Source organism: Rhipicephalus microplus, chromosome 4 (assembly GCF_043290135.1).
Source record: "Rhipicephalus microplus isolate Deutch F79 chromosome 4, USDA_Rmic, whole genome shotgun sequence".
Classification (NCBI taxonomy): Eukaryota; Metazoa; Arthropoda; class Arachnida; order Ixodida; family Ixodidae; genus Rhipicephalus; species Rhipicephalus microplus.
The window spans coordinates 215,287,594-215,313,073 of NC_134703.1; the positions used below are offsets into that span (position 1 = coordinate 215,287,594).

Sequence of the window (25,480 nt, forward strand, 5' to 3'; positions counted from 1 at the left end):
TGGCGCATGGTGGGTATGGTGGGTGCTGCAGTGCCGGCAACACTTGAGCGCGAAATGACGTCAGAATCACCGTGACGAGCTGTCACAAAAAATAAAAAAGAATTCTATAAAAATAGTATAAAAAAACACCCGTCCCGTAAAAAAAACAAGGCGCGACGGAGGATCGAACGTGCAACCTGTGGATTCCCAGTCGTAGACGCTAACCACTGCGCCACACCAACATGACGTTAATCGTGTGTTTAATACTTAGTTGGCATAGAAACTTAAGGTTAAACTTGTGTTTGTCGTGTACACAACATAGACAAGATCTACACCTGCTACTAAAAGTTTCTCATTTATTAAACACATCAACTGCGGCCTGTAACGATTGCCACTATGTTAATGGCACTAGTGCTATTTTTTTTACAATTCACAACTTCAAGAAAAAAAAACCAAGTGGACTGGGGAGCAGCAACAGTTTACCGGCGGGGTCTGCCAAGTTTAATATCCGTTTCGCGCTCATTCTAAAGGGCGACATCTGCTCACGCTTTATGACACTTCTAGGCTCATTCCATAGATATGCCCGCCTAATTTATCGGATTGAGTATTGGGATACTTTTCGCGCAATGTAGAGGGCGGTCGCGCCAGCGCAATGCTGTAGCTCTTTCACTAAAGCAACAACTACATAACGGCTTGGCCAAAACGAATGCAGTGTGCCGGAAACATCATATTGGTTCATATCATATTGGTTAACCAAGCATACGAATTACCACATCTGAGTTCTCGTACAGAAGCTAGAGAAGTGCCGGCGAGTGCGACCGGTGGCTGTCGGTGAGAAGACACTTAATTACGTTCTCTGGGAGTGCTTTATTCGCGTCGCATTGATGTTTGTTGCTTCTTGAGCGGACACCATACACAATGAAAAATGCTTTATTTAGAATAATTGATGCCATGGCTGCGCTGTATTGTCATACTTAATCGTCGAAATCGTGTATTCTGAAACCCGGAAGCACGAATAACACAATTGTACGGGCTAGATCGGTAGTCCTAACCTTTGGTGGAAATCATGGTGGTAGAACATGTAGTGTACAGATCCCAGCTTGGTACACTATATAAATTGCCCGCCATTATAAGCCCACCCATCATCTGCTTACTGCTTCCCAGCATTATCGCGATAGTGGGCAGAGCTTCTCAGCTTGGTACACCATGTGGCCCACCATAACAAGCAGCACCCATCATCTGCTTAGTGCTTCCCAGCATTATCGCAATGGTGCGAAGAGTTTCTCAGCTTGGTACACCATGTAGCCCACCATAATAAGCACCACCCATCATATGCTTAGGGCTTTCCAGCATTATCGCAATGGTGGGCAGAGTGTCCCATTATTGCCCACTATCTAGCCTCTGCTTCCCACCATCATTTCCACTTTACCCATCATCTGTACACCATACCACCCAGTATGTCCCGGCATAACCACCATATTTTCCACTACGTCCCACCATAGCCATCATAATTTCCACCATGCCCACTATTATTTCCACCATGCCCACTATTATTTCCACTACGCCCACCATAATTTCCAGTATCCACCATGGCAATTTTTCCGATAAGGAAGGTTCCTAACACAGATGTCAAAACTAGAAGTCTGAGCGCGCACGCAGTCGGAAGGCAGTGAATTCCAGTCTTCAATGGTTCCTACAAAAAAGGAGTACTTGAGTATGTTATTTTTAGGAGCATATGGTCTTAAAGTTTTTGAATGATTTAACCTTGCTGAGCGCTGAGGAGGTGGCAGAATGCACAATTCTTTATTTAAACCTTATTCATTGTTGTATAGTTTATAAAAGAAGACAAACTTTGCAATTCTTCGCATACATTCCAGTGGTTCCAGCTCACATTTATTTAACATTTCAGAAACGGAGGAGAGGCGCCTAAAGTCTGAAAAAATGAACCGTGCGCTTAACCGCTGAATTCTTTCCACTTTATCTATGTTTTTCGTTAAATATGGGTCCCACGCAAGGGATGCGTATTCTAGCACTGGTCGAACTAGGGTTTTATAGGCTGCAAGTTTAACTTTCCAATCAAAGGACCTCAGCTTCCTTCTTAAGAAGCATAGCTTCTTGTAGGCCTTGGCGCAAACGTTGTCGATGTGAGCGTTCCAGCTAAGTTTCGTATTAATGGTCAACCCCAAATATTTTACGGCAATAACAAATTCAATACTTTGGTTATGGACATGGTATTTATATTTAAGAGGAGTTTTCTTGTGTGTTACTGTAAGAGCACAAATTTTTGAGTAGTTAACAACCATCTAGTAGTTAACAACCAAAATACCTTCAATCGCCGTTGGGCTTCAAATGAGCTGACCACTCTAACACCTGGCGACTGTGTGTGGGTCACCGACATGTGCTGCAGTGGGAAACTACTTTCACAGGCCCAGCGTCCACGGTCATACCTTTTTCAGACACGCAGAGGCGTTCTGCAGCGTAATCGCCGACGCCTGGTGCCCCATTTGACAGAAATGAGTTCAGCACAACTAGCAGCTTCTCCGCCAACCCTTCCCAAAAACTTGCAACCTGAAGCTCCGCAAGAACCCGTGCAACCAGAAGTAACGCCACGGCAAAGTGTGGCGCGGACTCGCACTGGTTCTATAGTGAGGCTTCCCCGACGTTTAAACTTGTGAGGACCTACCCCATAAAGTTTGAAAAGGAGGGGATGTAGAGGGCACTGCCAGTGTTCCTGGCAGCATGTGGCCACAAGGAGGCACTGCCGTCCACCGAGTGTATATATGGGATTCACAGAGAGGGAAAAGTTATTTTGGTTTCCGCTTGCCAGCAGTCCCCCTCGTTTCTCGGTTCCTGGGCGGGACAGATACCTCACTGAAAACTAATTTAATGCCGATTAGATGAAAAGAGTCGAGACCAGTGCTGTAGACCTGACTGAAGAGAGAACGTGAAAAACTTCGTTAGAATTTCTAGGTCACAAGTATAAAGAGTGAGGTGGACGTGGCAATGCTGGTAATGAAAGATTTGAGAGGGAATCACAAGTACTGCTAAAGTACTCACTGAATGCATTAGATATGTCAGTTGGATGACTGTGTGTTCGAGCTTGAGTTTTGATTTTTTGTTATTTGCTCTTCAAGTGAAAGTTTCAGGTTCGAGTCAGTGCTCGTTGGTGTCCTTTTTTCAGCCTTCGTTGGTCTCACGCTGTACCCAAAATTGCAGCCTTACCAACAAGCCCAGCTTTTCATATTATTCGTCTGTGTATCCGGGCGAACATTTGAAAAAACTTCTGGATCAGTTGGAAGCTATTTGGGGCAATACGCAACGCGTTCGCTTTTCAGAGAGATGAATGAGTGAATAAATGTATTAATTAAATAATAGATGAATGAATAAATGAATGAAAAATTTAATGATTGAACTTTATGAAGTCTGGCAGTGTGATACCGCTTTTTTCTTCATGAGAAAAAATTTGCTGTATATCGCAGTGGAATTGCTGAGAAGTGTGATGCTGTTAGGGTTGTTCATTGCGTAGGCAGATCTTGTCGTATGTTCCTGTTAAAACAAGGCACTTTTGTTCACATCATCGTAGAAGAGGTAAGGCTGCATGTGTGATTGGGCGAACAAAAACTTTGCCAGCAAAGTATGTATTGCTGACTAGAAATTTAAGAGCTAACGTAATATAACCGTTATTATTATTAGGTGAAGTATTCACTTTCTAAAAAAATAATACTCGTGCACTTATCAGTGCTTCTCCTGTTAGGTGGTGTTTTATAGAATTTCTTTTATTAAATCATGCCAGTGGTACCATTCTACGAATATGACTACAGACAACACAAATTGAACTATTAGAGATTAGTGGTTTACAAATAGTTTTTTGTGTATTTTAAACCTTGATTATTTGAAAAATTTGAGGTTTCTTGTGACTAGGGCAGAATGTTGACATTTTACTACAAGATATCTGTCCTACACTCATGGCGTTCATTCCTTCTGTGGATACTAGAACCACCAGAGCCACCGACTATTCTCAAGGCCAGTGACGTAAAAAGCCGCTCATTCAAGCTCAGCTGGACGCCTTCAGTAGGAACCAGCAACGCCGCATCTAAATACCACGTAGAGTGCACATCCGACACAGGTAAGACGCTTCGAGGAAGCACCGCAGTGCTTATGAAGGCCTGAAAATATCTTGAACGCTTTTTCTTGATAACATTTTCCCAATCAGCCTTACTGTCTACGCTCAAAGAAACAAAATGCAGAAAAAAATGGCAGTGGCTTAGCTCAGCTTGCCAGGATATACGTAGCATTAGCGAAGCTTCAGCAGATTATTCTTAGTTTTCCAGATATCATGCTTGCAGTTGTTCCAATGACACACACATGGTATAGGTATTATGTTATGTGGCACATGTATATTTATTTCGCCGGGCAACTACTTCTGGATTCGATGAGTTGAGCTTCTCCGCTCTACTGCACCATTGAGCACCATTTACACTCTCCTTCTCCATGGCTATATTACAGTGGCAAACGCCAGTCAGAGGTACTATCAAGCGGCTCCAGCGCAGTGTCAGATGACGACTGCACAGGAAGGCGTGCGCGTCGGCGTCCATATGTCTACCAAGGCTATGACGGCACTCCTCTGGAAAGCGCACACCGGCGGCGGCGAGTCGCGCTCGGCCGCGGCCGAGTGCGAGGGAGGTGCTGGCTCCGGTGCGTGACACCACTGATCGTCTGCGCAGCGCATCGAATTGCGCGCACAACGGCGGCGAAGTATCATTGCGCATGCGCAGACCAGTGCCATGCGAAATCGGCTCAGCGAGGCCAGTGTAGCTAACGCTACAAAAGTTTACAAAGACGCTCCAAAAGCGAGAAAAACAGACAAGCTCCACTGTGGCATTTCGTAGGGACCTATAGCACAACATGTCGTACTAAGATCGCGAAATCACAGCGAGGACAAGAAGAATGAGCTGGGCTTTGGTTATAAATAATTGATGATAAAATCAGAGCTGATAAGAAGACGAGATGACAGAGAGTGACAGGTAAACGAACGCTAAACGTGTCACCACCATCGTTTTATCAGTTCTACGCCCAGCATTATCATTAGGTCACTGGAAGGAGCCGATGGAGAATCCTTAAACAGGGGTTGGGGGGAGCTGGCGTTTCCGCAAGCGGACTTGTATTCTTCAAAGCTAAAACAAGACTATTTTCTTTAGCGCGAGTGTGTCTACGCTTCGTGCTCTCTCTTTCATCCTAACAAAGGAAGGAGAGTGGTAACACTGTGTCCACGGGTGCGAGAGAGCGGGGAAGGAGGGCTCTGAAGAATTTTATGAGTGAAGAAAGAGCAAGTATTTTGTGAATAAAAAGAAAAGAAGAAAGCAGTGGGGAGGTGAGTATGTACACGTGTCGCTGAGTCCCAGTTGTCGAACCAGTTGTCTGAAGTTTACAATTGCAGGTTTGAATTTCCTAGATGGAAGGCTAAACTCTGAGTGGTTTTGTTTGTGTATTTACAATGCCCAACAGAGTCAAGAGCCCCTTTAAAAAGTATATCTACTGGCTGGAATGCATTGAACATGCAAATCAGGTATGACACTGCACATTTTCTGCCTCTTGCGAACCGGAAGTTTGACTGATGTTTGTATAGAGCTTAAGATCATCGAAGCTGTCTCCTGCTACAATAAAATTCTGTGCCACTGCTTTCGGTAATTTCTTTGCCTTGTCTGCGTGATTTTCGTTTATTGTTACATTAACAGGCGCGCCTATTTTTCCATTGTCCATTTTATGGTGACCCCGCTACTAACTGCAGCGAATGATCACCGCGGGTTCACGCTTAGCGAGCCACAGGGCCGCGACTCTACCACCTACTCGCATGTGGCGCACTATTCCGCGCGCGCTCAACTAATAAGACGTTTAGCGCGGCGCGGCAAAACAGAGAGTGTTCAAATACAAAACGCACAACACTTTATTGCCTTTGGCGGCACCCCGAACTGCAGTACAACGTCCGCTCCCGGGACGCGGGGTGCGAAGGCACCCGCACGTGGACGTTCACAATAAGGGGGAAACCGCAAGCACGTCGCAGGTGGCAATGGCGAGCTTTGACACGCCGGTCGGGAAAAGGTCTCTTGCGGCTACGCTGCGCACTCTCACGATGGCCACTTTGCCTGGTCGCGAGTGTTATGGCAAACCTCGTACGCGTAGGCCTATGGCAAGTGCGGCTCGGTGTGGTATGACCACTTCAAGCACTAGGCACTGCTGTGGGCTTAGCGTACGCTACTGAAGCTGCACTCAAATAAACACGCCTGCCGAGGTGTCAACGGCCACCCGAGCCTGGCTACAGTTCGGCGATTCTCAAAGAGGACGCGGACGAAGAAAAACACGTGCTTACCCGGCGCCGACCACAGAAGAGAGAGCACTCCCTCGGCGCGCGCATACCGCGTGCTGCGTCTGAACGTGGCGCCATCTATCGCCACGCGTAGTTATCAGAGCAGAAAAAGCAAAAGAGTGTGGCCGTGCGGCGGAATGCCCGCGAAATGGTCGTGGGCGCGCCTCAGATCCCTACATCCTCCTCTCCTTAATTCACCCTATATACGGTCTGAAAAGGCAGCCGGTTGTCGCTCATGCTACAAATACGTCATGCAATGGGCAACAGGTAGCCTCAGTCTCGCTCTGCAACTGCTACTGAAGGGTATGTGACCACGGCGACCGGCACCAGAACGAGAATGGCGCACCGCTGGCAGTCTCCGGCTTCTCCACCTCGCCTCACCAACAACCAGCGCCACCTATGTTTACGTAGGGGTCGTTGACCCGGTTAACCAGCACCACCTATGTTTACGCAGGGGTCGTCGACCCAGTTCTTCCCCCTCCACACACCGCACAGACACATACACCTGCACCACCAAAGCGTCCTTGATTGTTCTCGCGAGTAACCGGTCGCTACCCCTCCGCAGGCCAAAAAAAAAACGAAAAAAATCAAGAAAACATGAACGCTAAACGCACAATCAGCAGCAGTAACTGGGCGGAACAGACTTCTTTGCACGCACTGGCTGTAAAGAAGTTAGCTTACTGAGGCTGGACAGTAAAAAGGAGGGCCTTCCGTTGCGGAAAGAAGCCCGCCGTTCGGCGCGAAATCTCTTAGGTGACCACTTCCTAAGATTATGACGGTGCGTGGCCGAATGCGGCCCGCCACGCCGGGTGTGCGCCGTTGCTTGCGCGAAGAGCCACTGGGCGCTGGCGCAGGCTCATCAGACCTCGACGCAAAGGCTTTCAGGTCTGCGATGTGGGCACGGCAGAGTTTTCCCGAAAGCGAGTCTTCAGCAAGTACGTGAGTGGAGTCCAAGCTTTTTCCACTCGGTACGAACAAAGCCACTTTGAAGCGAGCGAAGTTGAGAAACCCGAGCTCGCGTCGCTAAGAAGTGGTTGCGCTTCAGGACGAGGTCAGCTTCCTTAAATGAAAGATGGCGATGTTTTCGGTGGTACTGGGCCTTTTGCTCGGCCTTGACCGATGCCAAACTCTGCCTCGCTCTACTGAGAGCTCGACAGACCCTGTCCCGAAGTGTTGAATCGTAAGCAGAATAGCCTGCCGGTTCTTCCTTGTTTCCGAGCTGGCATTGCATGGCACTGGTCACCTGATTTGCCAACTTCCTTCCGAAAGTAAGGAAGGCGGGAGAGAAACCAGTAAAGCGACTCTCGGAGGTTCGGATTGCAAACGCGAGTTCACTCAAATGGTTTGCCCAGTCCTTTTGACTTTCGGCGAAGGCCGCCAACATCGGTTTGAGCGTAGGATTGGTTCGCTCCGTCAAACTGGACTGGGAATGGTAGGGCGAAGTGGTGCAGTGATCTATTCCTAGGGAACGGCACGTATAACCAAACACCCGAGCGGTGAAATACGACGCATTGTCCGTGATCAATCTTTTTGGAAAGCCGAACCGACAAAACACTTTCTGTAGCCTCTCTAGCACTGCTCGCACTGCCACTTTCCACAGCGGAAACAGCTCCACTCATTTGGAAAAATGATCAACGACTACCATCAGATGTATGAACCCCTGCTTACTTCTGGGGAACGGCCCCATTAGATCGCAGGTGGCTACTTGCCACGGAAGCTCACTGACAATCAGTTTCATCAAGCCGAGCGGCTTGCCCTCTTGATTTCGCCGCTTGACAGACGTGGAAGGAACGGCAATAGCAAAAAATGTCACGCTTCATACCAAGCAAAGTCACAACCTTGCTCAGTTTCGCAAAATCTTTAGAGCCACTCAGGTGACCGGCCATGGGCTCGTCGTGAGAGGCTCGCAGCAGTGCGCCTCAGACATTTGGGCACAACCACCTTAAACGGGTCCACTGACTCCTCATCGGTGCCTATGTATTTCAGCAGGAGTCCATCATGGTCCAGCAAGTATTTATCCGCGAGGGACCTAGCGACATACGCCGGTTCCCGTCCCCCTGCGCCCGCCACACTACCAGCAGCGTCTCGGCGCTCCGTCTCCCTGAGACCATCGCTGAACTCGCGACAAAACGGATCATCTTGCTGGGCCTTCAGTAACTCTGTCCTGCTGAAAGCGATTCCCATTGTCCCAAAGGGGAGCCTGGTATTGTTCCCACTCAGGACTGCAGCCAACGCCTCCGCTCATATTGGCGTCATGGGTTCGCTTCCCTTTCGCTCACCCTCTTGCCCACTTCGCGAAGCAATGCTTGCCTGGCCCGTGGAAAGGGTTTGCTCGTCGGCACACTCACCCTTTTCTCAACTCGGCGGCTCAGCCACCGTTATGCCCCAAGGTGTAGGATGACATCGTGCAATAGAAAGTCCTTCACGTGAGTAGCGGTGCTCGTGGGGAGTGCGGGAATGATGGAATCCCTGATCGCATAGTCTACATCAATGGCGACCCACTTGTTGCCAAAGTTTGACTCAGGATAAAGACCGAGAAGATGTACAACTCGTCAGTAAGGTTCAGTTGGAAGAGATTGGTAGAAGTGCAGCCGGCGGCGCAGTAGGCCGCTGCCTACGTTGGCATTTCTCGCACAAGGACACGTAACAGCGGACGGAGCAAACAAGCCGCGCAAGAAGAGGCAGCGATGAACATGGTCTTTTATTTATTTATTTATTTATTTAATATACCTCAAAGGCCACCCAACAGGGGTCTTACGTGCGAGGTAAACCCAGATGGCCAGCACTTGGTTCGTCGTGGAGCTCATGCAGACCCGTAGAACGCAGTTGTTTTGGCACTACGAGAAAGAGCTTAGGGCCATCTGTCTGAACGCTGCGACGGTACAGCGTGCGACTCACGAGCTCATTCTTGCGAAGTGGCGCGTCGTTAGGAGCAGATTCGAGATTGTGAAAGACTGAGCGTAAGGATGCATCACGACGTTGTTTGTCACCAGTCTGAAAAAAACTAAGACATAGACATGACGCTGAGGCTAGGCTCAGTGGCCTATCCTTGGGGTTGATCAACAGAGAAGCGGAATAAGAAATTTTCGTGCAGATCGATAGAGATGTTCATGTTTGTAATAAACTGAGTAGGATTACTCCTGTTGACATAACACCAAAACGCCAAGTCATCCAGTGGGGCCCTTCAGGGAAGACAGCCAAAAGTAGGATTACTCTTGTTGACATAACATGGAAACACCAAGTCGTCCAGTGGGGTCCTTCAGTGAAGACAGCCAACACAGCACGTGTGTATCTGTGATGACACGGAAAAAGCGGCCCTAAAAGTTAGGACAGAATTTTGAAACCGCTCAGACAAGGGCAAGACATTCCCACTCTGTTATTGATTAATTGCGTTTACACTGCGAAAGGAGACGACTTGCATGAGCGATTAGGCAATCGTTGCGCTGCTGAGTTTGCTCCAGAACTGCACCAATGCTGTGACCACTCGCGTCTGCGTACGTTTCTTTAGGAGCATCAGTGTAATAATGTGCAAGTATAGGTGGTGTCGTCAGAGCGATTATTAGCTGAGAGAAGGCGTCAGCTCGAAGAGGACCCCAACAAAATTGGACTTCTTGTTTGAGAAGGTCGGTAAGTTGCTGTGTGACTGCCGTAAAGTTTTTCACGATTCGCTGAAAGTAGGAGCACAGGCCCATGAATCTGCGAGCATCATGTACAGAGCGTGGGACTGGGAATGTCGTTACAGCGCCTACTTTTGCCGGGTCTTGTCGTACACCGGTGATGTCCACAAAGTGGCCCAACAGGGCGTTCTAAAAAAGAACGAAGTGGTACTTCGAGGAATTGAGCTAAAGGCAAGGCTGTCGGAATATAGATAGAATGGTGTGTTGTGAACGTAGGTATAACGTAGGTACATGGTGTACTTGTGTGAACAAGTATACCATGTAAGCTCATCAAACACGTCATCTACTCCCACATAATCACTTTTTTAGAAAACAACTCGTTCCTTAGTGATCACCAGCATGGATTCCGGAAAGAGTACTCATGTGAGACCCAACTTTTCTGCTTTACTAATGACCTTTTTCTTGCAATTGACGCTTCTTCCCTTGTTGACTGTATTTTTCTCGACTTTGCTAAAGCTTTTGACACTGTATGCCATAAACTGCTACTGCTAAAACTAAGCAAACTTATTCTTGATGCTAACATATTAAAATGGATTGAATGCTTTCTAATAGACCGCTCCCAATTTGTAACTGCGAATGAATCCAACTCCCCCCTCTCACCCGTAATCTCTGGCGTCCCCCAAGTATCCGTTCTTGACCCACTACTCTTCCTGATTTACATTAACGTTTTGCCACATAACATCTCTTTTTCTATTATTTTTTCGCCAATGATTGTGTTATTTATCGCGAAATTAAAACCCCTTCTGACCACCTTGCCCTTTAGTGTGACTTAGACAATGTTTCATCTTGGTGCGATACTTGGCTAATGAACCTTAATGTTACTAAGTGCAAGGTAATGAGAGTTTCACGTCGAACATGTAATATTTCTACTAACTACGTACTTAATAATTCTCCCCTTACTAAAGTTAGCTCTTACAAGCACGTTGGCGTTACAATTTCTGACAACCTTTCCTGGCAGTCCCACATTCACCTTATTAAAAACAATGCTAACCGCACACTTGGTTATTTACGCTGTAACTTCACCCTTGCCCCGATGCAACTGAAACTTCTGCTCTATAAAACATTAGTCCGACCAAAGTTAGAATATTCATCATCTGTATGGGATCCCCGCGTAAACATCCATATCAGTAGCATCGAAGCAATTCAAAATCGCGCCGCTCGTTTCATTTTGTCGAAATATTCCCGTACAGCAAGCGTAACCCATATTAAGTCAACCCTAATTCTACCTAGCCTATCATTTCGCCGCAAAATCTCGCGCTTGTGCCTCTTCCACAAGTTGTACCATACCATGCACTCACTGAGTAACTCGCTTTTTTGCCGCCATCCAACATTTCATCCCGCAGCGATCACCACTTCAAAGTTGGAATTACAAGCAGCCGTACAAACCTCCACTTTAATTCGTTCGTGCCCAAAACAAGCACGGACTGGAATCACCTTCCCGCCTCCATCGCATCCATCACTGACCCGGCCAACTTCAAGAGTACCATAAACGCATACCCTTTTTAAACATGCTCCATTTGTTTGTACAGATGGTTACTTGTTTTTCCACCACTCCTCTCTGTAACGCCTTGTGCATTGAGAGAAAATAAATGAAGTGAATGAAAATGAAAAGAAATTGATCACGTTGTCCAAGTAACAAAAAGATGTTCACCATCTATAATTTTGAAACAGCGTGTCTAACATTCTTTCGAAGGTCACTGGAGTGCTGCAAAAAACAAAGGGCATGACCTTGAAATAATAAATCTGCCAGGAGTAATGAAGGCGGGCGTCTCTCTATCCACGTCATCTACAGCAATTTTCTAGTAGCCAAATCGGAGGCCGAGAGATGAAAGAAGGTGGCGCTAATGAGACAGTCGAGGGCACCGTCAATGCGTGGTAGTAAGTACATGTCTTTCTCAGTTTTTTATAGATGTGCCGATATTCAATGCAGAAACTTCATGAGCCGTCTTTGTTCTTTAGTACCAGAGTCCATCCATGCAATTACTGGTCATAAAGCTTCGGCTAAAGTTTGATATAGGAACAAGAGAAACCGCTACGGATGCCTTCGCCTACAGCGGGGCTTCAGAGTGGTCGCGATGGTGGAGTTTTATAGCATCTGTCGGATCTGTGAAGCGTTGATAAACGTCGCCGTGAAGGTTGAATACATCTTCAGAGTGATGCGACTTTTGAGAAAACTTGAAGGAGCTGTAGTACGGTGAAATTCAGCGTTGAATAAGCCCTTGAAGATAGGAATTTGGGGACATGCGTATTCCACTGTAGGAGTTGCTACTGCTGTAAAAGCAGGCTTCTTTGAGGCGCGAAGCTCGTTACATGGTGTCAATCGTTCGTCACGTTATCGTTAGTAACCTCCAGTGGCACATGCTCGAGAGAGCGGGTAAGTGCAACAGGGAATAGACTTTTTGGGGCGCAGCTTCTTAAGCCGTGGGTCGTGCGTCCCCGATGTATGTAGTAGGTAGCGACCTCTCGCTTAGTTGTAGGGATGTCCGCTCTTAGATGGCGGTACTTTTATACGATCAATGTATGATGAAAATATGAGAGATGGTTGCACTTGTGTTGTTCCCTAGACGGACGAACATAGAGACAGACAGGCGGACAGACGCATGGTCAGACAGATCGACTAGTGGTAGGACGGACGGAAGCTCCGCCCCACACATCATCATTCAGTCCGTAGATATGCTGTAATTTTTTTCCTAGAACACATAGTGAAAATTTGTCGAAAATCCACAGCTTTTCAACGACTCTGGCGGTTCTTAAGGCGTCGTGGTACTTTAATGGTTTCAATGTTTAACAGCGGATATCCAACATTTTAGGCTATATAGCTCTCCCATAGAGTTACGGCGAAGCTTCATGACCAGTAAATGTATTGAAAGACTCTGCTAATACCATGGGGGATGCCCAAAGGCTAGGTATTTGCGCGATTATGTTTTTTTGTAAGCATTTTGACCAATTCTTTTTGAATCACTGCTCGCTCGCACGTGCGCTAAGGCGAATGGGGGCAGAGTCACCAGTGCAAAAGGGTACTGACACAAAATTTCGTGGCGAAGATAGCCTCCGGGGTACAATCCCGCGAATATTTGTATATCATCTGCAAAAAATCAAGAGCGAATTCAGCTTGAAAAAAATGTAAATTATATTTGAAGCTTGCGTGAGCCCTTGACTCCATCGTGTCACTGCCATCTTCGAAAGGGACCATTTGAGGAACCCCTATTTGCCTTCCGTCATCATGCTGCAGTCAATAAAACAAGTTATGCTGACGTCATAGCCGCCATTTTTTCACCACGTTTGTTTCCGCAGTTGTTTGTATGTGGCCGTGGTGCAAGCTCAGTTTTGTGTTTGATGACACTGCAGTCCCGCTTCCTATTCGAAAGTATTTAAAAAATTTGAGTTGAGTGCAAACACACAACACATTCTCTCACACACACACCCAAGCATCAAACACGTACAGCCCTGTGTGGGTGCTGCCGGGTTCCAGAGCTGCACACCCTTAGCGGCGATAGTTGCATCTGGCTTTTAGAGCTCTCGTGAAGCGAAACCGAAACTGGTCACTAATTATGGCCCTGCAAATTTATCTGTCGCGTGTTGCAGCAACCAATGTGTCGTGTCATGACTAACCAACCCCCAGCAACGCATTGCAGCAGAAAAACGCGAGGCCAAGATATTTGGGTCAGTACCCCTTCGATCCGGTGAGTACACTCTTAGCGTGGCCCACTGGATCATCATAGATGTCAAAAAGATCACTGTATGAGGCCAAAACCTGGAAGAAAGTTTCGGCCTGGCAGGATGGAAGGTCTGTTCCAATCATGTTTCGAAAAAGGGCGTCATTGGAAGTGGGCAACTGTGAGACCACGTCTTGATGATGGGCTGATACAGAAACAACGCAGACGTTCTCATCTCTTCAGGCACTTAGTTGGGCTATAGACATCTGGTAGGGCAACAATCGGGGTTTGAAGTTTTAAGGAGCGGTAGAAACACGCAGTTATTCGATGTGGTAGCGATGATGTGTGGCACAGAAACACTGCGCAACAAAGTTAAATAATAGGCATTATGACGTAGTCGCTATCAGGAACGGGAGGAGCCGACAAAAAACAGAGCTGCGTGACTGCTCGAGGGGGCTGGTGAACAAAAGTGGTTGGGCTCAAGCGGCTGGTTTGCTTTCCAGAGTCATCTACGAGAAGTGAAAGGTCGAGGCTGAGTGTACCAGATGAATAGTCGATTAAGGCCGAGTGTGCCGAAACGAAAAGAACGCCAAGTATGACGCCACCTGGGCAACAAGCTGGAGAACAAAAAAAAAACACACTGTGATGACCGGCAACGCTGACACAAGCAGTGCGCATTCCGAGGACTTCTGCTGTACAGAGATCGGCAACACTTATTGTCTGCGTCGTAGACGGCCTGCGAGCGGCGGCGTAGAGGAGCGCTCGTATCAGATAGGTGCGCGCCTCTGTCAATGAGGGTAGTGCAAAAACACGCGCGACTTGTATTTCAATCAGGCTATTGTGTGTGGGGAGTGGCAGTAGAGGGTTTCCACGCGTCATTAGCATTGCAGCGTCACCTCTACAACCTGAATTATCCTGTTTTTCTTTTATGATCATTCAGAGTAGCTTAGCTAGAAAAAGCGTCGAGACTCTGGAGGGCGGGATTGGCAGCGTTGCGGCGATGGGGAGTGACTGTAGTGGCAGCCGGACGAAGACGCGTTAGTGGGGAGAGGCTTGTAAGATGACGATGAGTCGAAATTGGAGGGTGCAGTGGCTGAACGTCGAAGGGTCGTAGGTTGCGTGTAAGTAGGGAAGGTCTGACGGCGTAGGTTTGACCAACGGCTGCGGCAATAGCGGGAAATGTGCCCAGGCTGGTTGCAGACAATGAGGTTGGCTGGTAATCGGGTGTGCGCCATTCCGAAGGGTTTCGCAAGGGCATTGTAGGAGAAGAACGGTAGCGTGTCCTGAGAAGTAAGGCTGGACTTCAGGACGAGTCAAAGAACATACTAATAAAAGGCCGATGTTTGCAAATCCTTGCTTCAACACAGCTTGAATGAACGCCACTGACGGCTGTTGTTGGTCAGAGGCTTGCGTTGAGAAAACGGGTGTCTGAATATGAGCTAGACCAGCAGCTTTGATTTCCCAACGAAGAATGCGCGTGACATTGTCATACGTGGGCGCCTGGCGGGCGGCTTCACACAATGACGTTGCGGTCATGTTGGGCAGCTGGTTGAATCACTGAGTAATACAGTGGCTCTTGGCTTCTTCAAACCGGCGGTGCTCTTTTCGATGATGGCGTTGATGGTGGCAATATTGTTATAAATCAGAAGATTGAAGGCATTGTCTGAATATGCCTTACAACACATAGGATGCCTTTTCAGACTCACACATGTGCTCGTCAGTCTGGCGGCATCAAGGTCACGTATCTTCTCTTTGAAGGAGCCCAAAGTTTAAATCCCAGCTTTGTGCGTCTGAATCTAGACCAGTGGGCCATCGAAGTTAAACATCACGTTGGCAAGCATGAAATGACACTAATCCATTCATTAAGGTCAACTAATTTGTCCATGTCACAGCCATCCTGGCTACTAAATACACTAGGATTACCAGCACGACGTGAAGCAACGTAGCTAGAAGTCACGGAAGTGGCACGTGGTGAAAGCTATGGCTGTTAAACCAGTGACGTGGTTAAAGCGACCATGATATGGTCATTGCGAAACTTAGTTGCTAATACAGGGAAGTACTCAGCATTTCCACCACAAAGATTTTAGGCAAAAGTGACGTGACGTGTGTGGCTATTTGAAACCTCTATTTACGCTGATGTGTATAGCATGACGAAGATGCAGGACACCATTTGCTTACTTACTTGTTCCTATGTTTTGGCTAGCACCTGCCACGGGGGATAGGCCACAAAACCGGTGATTATTGTGATGATAAAAATGCATTTCAAATTTTTATGAATGAATATATATATATATATATATATATATATATATATATATTGTAGAGAAGCCGCCGAACACTGAAATGGGTCCAGCTCTCAAGTGCTTTATTGTGGGTCTGCCAAAAAACAACGCCGCTCGCGCGGAGAGTCCGTGCTTGGCCGTTACTGTGGCCATTGTGTAGACTCGCTGTGTGCCGGCTAATAAACGCGATAACAAATTGGTGGTGGTGCATACAAATCAATACTTATGCGCCCAAATGGACGGTCAGGGCAAGGTAACGGTTGCAGACCGGCTGGCGACATGTGTGCGGACGGTTTGCGGCGTTGGCAAGCGAGACAGGAGCGAACAAACTGCTGAATGTAGCGGTACATCCCGCGCCAGAAGTAGCGTTGTCTAATGCGATGGTAGGTTTTGAATACCCCAGAGTGCGCGCACTGTGGATCAGAATGGAAGGATTCTCATATCTCCGACCGCAGACTGCGGGGTATCACGAGTAGCCACTGCCGGCCATCGGCGTCGTAATTGCGTCGGTGTGGGAGGCCGTCACGAATGGCGAAATGGTGAGCTCGATGACGCAAGGCACACGTGCATGACGTTGCGGATGGATCAGAGCAAGTCGATCAGTTGGGCGATCCAATTATCCTTTCGCTGTTCGGTAGCAATGATGTCAACATCAATGGCAGAAACAGCAACCAAGGATACTGAGCAGAGCACGTCAGCTTCAGGCAGAGGGGAGCGCGAGAGGGCGTCGGCGTCAGCATGCTGGCGTCTGTTGCGGTAGAGCACGCGGATGTCGTAGTCTTTTAAGCGAAGAGCCCAACGGGCGAGGCGGCCTGAGGGATCCTTCAATGATGACAGCCAGCATGGTGCATGATGGTCGGTGACGACATCAAATGGGCGACCATACAATATATATATTCAGTCATCTGGGGAATATAAAAGTGGATATTATTAACATTTCTTACGAATGAAGTAAAAAAATACCTAATATATGAAATGAATACCTAAATGGTAATTCTAAGAAACTAAAATTTCAATACCTAAAGAAAAGAAAAATTCCTCAAGTAAGCCTTCTTTTGTCTCTGGGAAATTGACAAACTGCTGCGCAGGCACTGCTGTTGCTGTGGCCCAGAAAAAAAATCCCAAGGAAAACGATAATGCCAGAAATAAGGATGTTTAACTTTTTGGCTATACTTTCCGATTGTTTCTTCCTGTGGCTTGTGAAGCGTGAGCAAGTAAGAAATGCTGATTGATGTTTTTTGGCTCTTGCCAGTAAAAGCGAAGGGGAGATGCGCCTGACCAGACATGTATAAAACTGGTCAGCTACCAGCTGGTAATAAGTTCACGTGCTACTTTACGCCACACAGACTCATCGAGAGTGTGCCAGACCTGTATAATTAGAAATTGAGAGTCGAAATCCGGCATCGAAATTTTGAGTTGCACACTTCGAATTTCCGAGAGGGGCATCATTTAATATTTCAAGCAAAAGAAATATGATGGTATTCTTGAACTGGCAATATAGATTTTATGACAGCAAGTACAGTGGACAGACTAGCCTTCTTCTTCGTCATCGGATAGCTACACAGCAATATGAACATTCGATCGGGTGGGTAACAATTTCACTAGTGCAGGTAAAACTAGATTTTATATGATGCGCATAATCACTAGCGGTGCTTTTAACAATCATGCCATCTTGAAGGCGTTTGAAAGTGTGGCATCTTGGATGGGAGCAAGGCTTTGTTTGGGTGGTGGATTGAGGGTTTACGTCTGAATGCGCTAAATTATCCTTAAAATTTTATTGCGGCCGTACAAGACATTTGGTACGTCAGGAAACGCTTTTCTAAGGCGCTCGTTGCTTGCTAGTATTGAATAATACTTACGAGCGTCATTACTCACGTTTGGGAGTGCATTTGAGTAATTGATTACAAATGTTGGTGGCTGGTTGGGTTGTGCTACGGGGGCTTTTCAGCTACTGTTTCTTTCCTATATAGTTTAGAAGCTTCATTGCAGATCTTGTTTAGGGTGTCTTGTGGGCGATTTTTTTGAGCTAATGTTTCTTTTACGTTACTTGAGTGGTGGACGTATTGACCGTCGTTGATACAGTTTCTTCTTATACGTCTCGTTTCTCCGACGAAACTTTATGTCTGCGGTATCGTTGATGGTGACTGTTGTAATAAAGGTATTGTTGGCTGCCTGTCAATTTTTTGGGAAGCGTCATCTTTCCTGCCTCAATAGATAATGTAATGTCTAGTAGGTATGACGGTAGGTACACATGAATAAGTAGTACAAATGATAATGGTGGCGGCGAAGAAGACGCACGCACTCTGCTAACACATCTCTCTCGGGCTGGTAGCGGCTGCCTGTCTGGGCGCCAATATGCAAAAATGTGTCCGGTAAAGGGCTTTACAAAAAATACACTATCTCTGTGCCACAGCAACAGTGTTTAGAAAAAAATACAGCATATCCACGGACTGAATGAGAAGGAGTGAGGCGAAGCGTGCGTCCGTCCATTCGTGGGTCGATATGTCCATCCGTGCGTCTGTCCGTCTGTCTGTCTGTATGGCCGACTTTCTAGTGAACACTCAAAGTACCGCAATCTGGGAGCTTTTCATCATATATTGAATATATACACATACTTTCATCTAGCGGACATTCCAAGGACTAAACGAGAGGTGGCTACCTACTACATACTTCAAGGACGCACAACCAACGGCTTAAGAAGTTTCGACATACAAACAACCAAACAAGATGTGGTTACCTACTCATACATCGACGACGCGCGACCCTCGTCTTAAAGAGCTTCGCCCCTAAAAGTCGATCCCCTGCGGCAAATGCCCGTTCTTTCGGGTATGTTCAACCGGTGATTATAAACTATGTGCCGCTGGTGTTTAAAAACAATAACGGGACGAACGGCTGTCGCCATTAGGAACTGCGCCCCTAAGAATAAATTCCGAATATTGTGAGCTTACACCCGGTAATTAGCTGGACATGCCTACATAATTACCATGAAAGTTCCAGTAAAGTGAACCTTCACATTTTTTGCCTGTGCTGAAAAAAGCGCACCAGATTTTAAAGAACATCGTCTCCCGAGCATAAATTCACAGCACGATGAGTTGAGCTGTAGCAACATTTCTGAGCTTCCTTGGATATGTCGGTGTTAAACAAAACGTGCAAAGGAAATAGATCATCAATTTGTAGCCTAATTTTCAAATTCTTGATGCGGTAAAGATTTACTATGGCTGGGTAATCCATGTATCAATAGTGCGGACAAAAACTCCATTCATACGCATTTGTTCGGCGATTAAATGAAAAAAAATGTGCAGCTCTTGATGATGTCTGGTGGATGTTGATTTAGCGCGTGTGATGTAGTTGCTGAATAAAGAAAATGTCAGACAGTAATTGCGAGTTTCAAGAAGCCTTAGTGGTTCAGAGGGACGACGTTTTCATGAGGTGAACCACTAAGCGCATAAGTAAAAGAAGGCTGCGGACCCGCAGGGCGCGGGTTCGAATCCCGGCTGCGGCGGCTGCATTTCCGATGGAGGCGGAAATGTCGTAGGCCCGTGTGCTCAGATTTGGGTGCACGTTAAAGAACCCCAGGTGGTCTAAATTTCCGGAGCCCTCCACTACGGCGTCTCTCATAATCATATTGCCACGTTCCATTTCCCAAGTTTTTGTTATCGTCCCAAAACACCACACGATTCTCAGCGCAAACCGCGCCTGCAGTTTTCTAGAGGGTTCCGGACTGTAGTAGATCATTTCGATAAGATCACGCCCAATGTGCGAATGGTACAGATTGTTCTGGAACGCACGCCGCCGCCAGCGATAGCGCTAGAACATTCGACGGCAAGAGTATAAATGCCGACGCGCTTCGCCGCTTGTCAGTTGTTGATCGAAGGCCGACGCTCCGTTCGCCGCTATCAGTCTGAGACTGCTATCTGTGCGAGACTGCTGCTGTAATTGGACTTTCTGTTTACCGGGCACAGGTTCGCCCAAATAAACAGTTAAATTCCAACAAGAAGTCTCCTGTCTTCGGCCACGTCACGACCCCGTGACATTTGGTGGAGGTGCTGCTTCGTTCATGTACCGGACGCCCCCGTCAAGCCGTGAACCCAGCCCACGTCGCGGAGAAGACACCGACGCCAACCAGGAGCAGCGAACAAGCCGCCGACAGCAAGGGCTACCACCGGAGTACGGGCTTCTACACGACAAGCCGCGGAAGACCAAGGCCATGACCGCGACTGCAGCGACAATGACAACCGCAGCGTCCCAGCCCACGATGGTCATGCATCAACCCAGGGAACCACCAATTTTCCATGGGTCATCGTTCGAAGACCCGGAGTCCTGGCTAGAGACATACGACCGTGTGGCCGCCCTCAACCACTGGGACCATGACGAAAAGCTGCGTCGTGTGTTCTTCTATTTAGAAGACACCGCAAGGACCTGGCTCGAAAATCGGGAGTCCACGCTCCGAACGTGGGATGTTTTCTGTGGCGCATTCCTGCAAACGTTCGCGAGCGTCGCTCGAAAAGAGAGGGCCGCTGCTTTATTAGAGACCCGGGTTCAGCTACCAAATGAAAATGTCGCCATTTTCACAGAAGAAATGACCCGACTATTCCGTCACACTGACCCAGACATGCCTGAGGAGAAAAAAGTTCGTTTCCTCATGCGAGGGGTCAAACAGGAGCTCTTCGCGGGGCTGATGAGAAACCCACCGAAAACCGTCCAAGAATTTGTAGCCGAAGCGACCACTATTGAAAAGACCCTGGACATGCGCACCAGACAGTATAATCGTCGCCTGACTGCAGACTGCGCTGCTGCTCAAGCCAGTAACTCCGGAGACCTGCGTGAAACGATCCGAGCGATCGTGCGGGAAGAGCTGCGCAAGCCGTTGCCTTCGGCGCAGCCTCAAGTGGATTCGATCGCCGACATTGTGCGAGAAGAAGTTCGGCAATCGCTTCAAATTCCCCACGCACCGCTGCCCGAGCCGGAAGCTATGAGCTACGCCGCTGCACTGCCCCACAACGCTACTCCCCGTCTACGCCAAAACGCCGCCCCATCGCACTTCCGTCGACAGACGCCACCGCCGCCACCACCCCCACCGACGTCATACCGTTCGCCAGCGGCCCAGCGCAGTGCACCGAGGAAGACTGACGTCTGGCGCACCCCTGACCATCGCCCGCTCTGCTACCACTGCGGCGAGGCCGGACACACATACCGCCGTTGCCAGTACCGACAGATGGGATTGCGTGGCTTCGCCGTCAATGCACCGCGCCCACAGCCAGGAGAACGACCACGTGACATCGCCGACTACCTGACAGGAACTCGGGGGACACCACGAAGCCCTTCGCGTTCGCCGTCGCCCAGCCGCCGCACGTCACCGCACCACCGACAGTACTCTGGCCCAACGCGGGGCCGGTCTCCTAGCCCGTACCCGGGAAACTAAGGGCAGCAACCGGTGGAGGTGCGGTTGCTGTGCGACGAACTACCGAAGATCCTCCGATGACGACGACGCCGCGACGGAGCTTTCCGAACACAACGCCAACCAGGCAAAGCCCTGATGGCGAAAGCTCACTTACCGAAGGTGGCCTGACGACGCAACATGGAAGCAGCGGAACAAGTCGACGCCGCCGTGACCCGACGCCACGCCCTAACTGTAATGCGAGACGGCGAATTAGCGACCTCGACGTTCTTATCGACGGCCACAGTGTGACCGCTCTCGTCGATACTGGAGCCGACTATTCTGTCATCAGTGGGTCGTTCGCCGTGAAGTTAAAGAAAGTAAGGACAGCTTGGAAAGGCCCTGAGATCCGCACAGCCGGAGGTCATCTCGTAACGCCTGCAGGAATCTGCACAGCGAGAGTCACCATTAACGGCCGTATTTATCCTACAGACTTCGTACTCCTACAGCGTTGCTCGAGAGATGTCATCCTTGGCATGGACTTCTTATGCCTCCATGGTGCTGTCATCAACCTAAAAACAAAGTCGATAACGTTATCCACAGAAGAAGCACTACTGCCGCGCACGCCGTCTAGACACCATGCCTTGAATGTGCTGGCAGAACAAGTCACCATTCCGCCTCGCTCAAGCGTCATTATTTCAGTCGGCGCTCCGGAATCACCTGACTTCGAAGGCGTCGTTGAAGGCAGTCAGCATCTGTTGGTCACCCGAAATATTTGCGTCGCGAGAGGAATTGCAGAGTTGCGGGGAGGCATAGCAACGGTTATGCTCACAAATTTCAGCAATGAGTACAAACACGTGAACAAAGGAACAACGGTCGCATACATCGAAGAAATTGTCGAAGCCACCAGTGCTTTCGCCCTCGCCGATTCTGCGGAACCTGCTCAGAGGAACCAAGCCCCTCCCATAGCTTTCGACGTCAATCCCAGACTTCCGAACGATAAGCAAGAACAGCTCAAGGCCCTGCTCCTGCAATACGAAGATTGCTTTTCGTCGTCATCGAAAATTCGGCAGACCCCAATCACGAAACATCGCATCATAACCGAAGAAAATGCCAGACCACTCCGTCAGAGTCCGTACAGGGTTTCGACGCGAGAACGTGAGGCCATCAAGAGACAAGTTGATGAAATGCTGCGGGATGATATTATCCAGCCGTCCAACAGCCCATGGGCATCCCCCGTGGTGTTAGTGAAGAAAAAGGATGGGACCCTACGTTTCTGCGTCGATTATCGCCGCCTGAACAAAATCACAAGAAAGGACGTGTATCCTCTCCCACGAATAGACGACGCACTTGATCGGCTCCATAACGCCAAGTACTTTTCGTCAATGGACCTCAAGACTGGCTATTGGCAAATCAAAGTCGACGAAAGAGACCGAGAGAAGACGGCGTTTATAACACCGGACGGCCTCTTCGAGTTTAAGGTGATGCCCTTCGGCCTTTGCTCAGCGCCTGCAACTTTTCAACGCGTTATGGATACAGTACTGGCAGGATTGAAGTGGCAGACTTTCCTTGTGTACCTGGACGACGTCGTCGTGTTTTCCTCGAGTTTCGACGAGCATCTTCGGCGCCTTGAAGCTGTACTTCAAGCCATCAAGACTTCCGGACTCACACTGAAGCCAGAAAAGTGCAGATTTGCGTATGAAGAGCTCTTGTTTCTGGGGCACGTTATCAGCAAGTCTAGAGTTCGTCCTGATCCACCGAAAACAGCCGCCATCGCCGAATTCCCGCCGCCCACTGACAAGAAAGCCGTGCGCCGATTTCTGGGCCTGTGCGCCTATTATAGGCGGTTCGTGAAAAACTTCGCCCGCATCGCCGATCCTCTCACTAACCTTACCAAGGCCGACGTGGAGTTCAAGTGGGAAACGCCACAGGAACACGCTTTCCAGGAGCTTAAACATCGCCTCCAGACGCCTCCGTTACTTGCCCATTTCGACGAATTCGCCGAGACAGAAATACATACTGACGCAAGCAGTGTAGGTCTTGGCGCCGTTCTTGTGCAGAGGGCTGACGGACTTGAAAGAGTTATTAGTTACGCCAGCCGATCGCTATCCAAAGCAGAAGCAAATTATTCTACAACAGAAAAGGAGTGCCTCGCCATCATCTGGGCTACGTCGAAATTTCGCCCATACCTCTACGGCAGGCCCTTCAAAGTTGTGAGCGACCACCACGCCTTGTGTTGGCTAGCCACTTTGAAGGACCCTTCAGGTCGCCTCGCACGATGGAGCCTGAGACTTCAAGAATATGACATTACTGTCATTTACAAGTCCGGCAAAAAACACTCCGACGCCGACTGTCTCTCTCGTGCACCTGTCGACCAACCGCTACCCGACGACCCGGATGACGACTACTTCTTGGGAACGATAACTACCGACGACTTCACTGAACGACAGCGGGCCGACCCGGAACTTAAGGCCCTAATAGAATACCTCGAAGGCAGGACCGCCGAAGTCCCGAAGGTATTCAAGCGCGCACTTGCGTCGTTTTTTCTACGAAACGGTCTTCTACAAAAGAAAAACTTTTCACCGCTTCGGGCTAAGTATCTCCTTGTGGTGCCTTCAGCTCTGCGACCAGAACTCCTGCAGGCCCTGCACGACGATCCGACGGCAGGGCACCTCGGTGTTTCCCGCACGCTCGCGAGAATACAAGAAAGGTACTACTGGCCGCGTCTTACAACCGACGTCACTCGTTATGTGAGGACATGCCGGGACTGTCAGCGACGCAAGACACCGCCGACAAGGCCAGCGGGACTTCTGCAGCCAGTTGATCCACCTTGCCGACCTTTTCAGCAGATTGGTATGGACCTATTGGGGCCGTTCCCGATGTCGGCTCTCGGAAACAAGTGGATCGTGGTAGCCACCGACTACCTCACCCGCTACGCCGAGACAAAAGCCCTGCCAAAAGGCAGTGCATCCGAAGTAGCTAAGTTCTTCGTCGAAAATATCGTCCTACGTCACGGCGCCCCGGAGGTCCTTATCACCGACAAAGGAACGGCATTCACTGCCGACTTAACTCAAGCGATCTTGGCATACAGCCAAACAAACCACCTCCGGACGACAGCGTACCACCCACAGACCAACGGCCTCACCGAGCGGCTTAACAAGACGATCGCCGACATGCTGTCAATGTACGTCGATGTCGAACACAAGTCGTGGGATGCCATTCTTCCGTATGTGACCTTCGCATACAACACGGCGGTGCAGGAGACGACGCAGATATCTCCATACAAATTGGTCTACGGAAGGAGCCCGGCAACGACGCTCGATGCCATGTTACCCAACGTCACCGACGAAGAAAACCTCGATGTGAGCGAGTACCTTCAACGCGCTGAAGAAGCCCGACAACTTGCGCGGCTCCATATCAAGAATCAACAGACGACCGACAGCCACCGTTACAACCTTCGACGACGCTTCGTGGAATACCAGCCCGGTGAACGTGTTTGGGTGTGGACGCCGATACGTCGGACGCCGTCGGACGCCGATGGACGCCGACGGTACTTCGGACCGTACAGGGTGGTTCGACGACTCGGCCCACTTGATTACGAGTTTGTCCCCGACGGCATCACGAACTCTCAACGACGCCGATCGCGACCTGACGTCGTCCATGTCGCACGCCTCAAGCCGTTTCATGCGCGTTAACAAACTGAAACAGTGTTTTTTTGTATTATTGTTGTATCGTAATTTATTCATTGTACTTTCTTGCATTATTATTGTACCTTCATCTTTAGTTAAAGCATCGAGACGATGCCTTTTTCAGAGGGGGGCAATGCCACGTTCCATTTCCCAAGTTTTTGTTATCGTCCCAAAACACCACACGATTCTCAGCGCAAACCGCGCCTGCAGTTTTCCAGAGGGTTCCGGACTGTAGTAGATCATTTCGATAAGATCACGCCCAATGTGCGAATGGTACAGATTGTTCTGGAACGCACGCCGCCGCCAGCGATAGCGCTAGAACATTCGACGGCAAGAGTATAAATGCCGACGCGCTTCGCCGCTTGTCAGTTGTTGATCGAAGGCCGACGCTCCGTTCGCCGCTATCAGTCTGAGACTGCTATCTGTGCGAGACTGCTGCTGTAATTGGACTTTCTG

At 48.8% G+C, this 25,480-nt stretch overlaps 1 protein-coding gene across 9 annotated transcripts in view; it reads left to right on the top strand.

The window, feature by feature from the left end:
• LOC119172975 (cell adhesion molecule Dscam1-like) overlaps positions 1-25,480 on the top strand; it is a 2,235,730-nt gene that overhangs the window by 869,690 nt on the left and 1,340,560 nt on the right. For all 9 annotated transcript variants that reach the window (XM_075891768.1, XM_075891770.1, XM_075891774.1 and 6 more), the window contains one exon: positions 3,974-4,105. In XM_075891768.1, the coding sequence (XP_075747883.1) occupies positions 3,974-4,105 (132 nt within the window). The remainder of the gene's footprint in view (positions 1-3,973; positions 4,106-25,480) is intronic.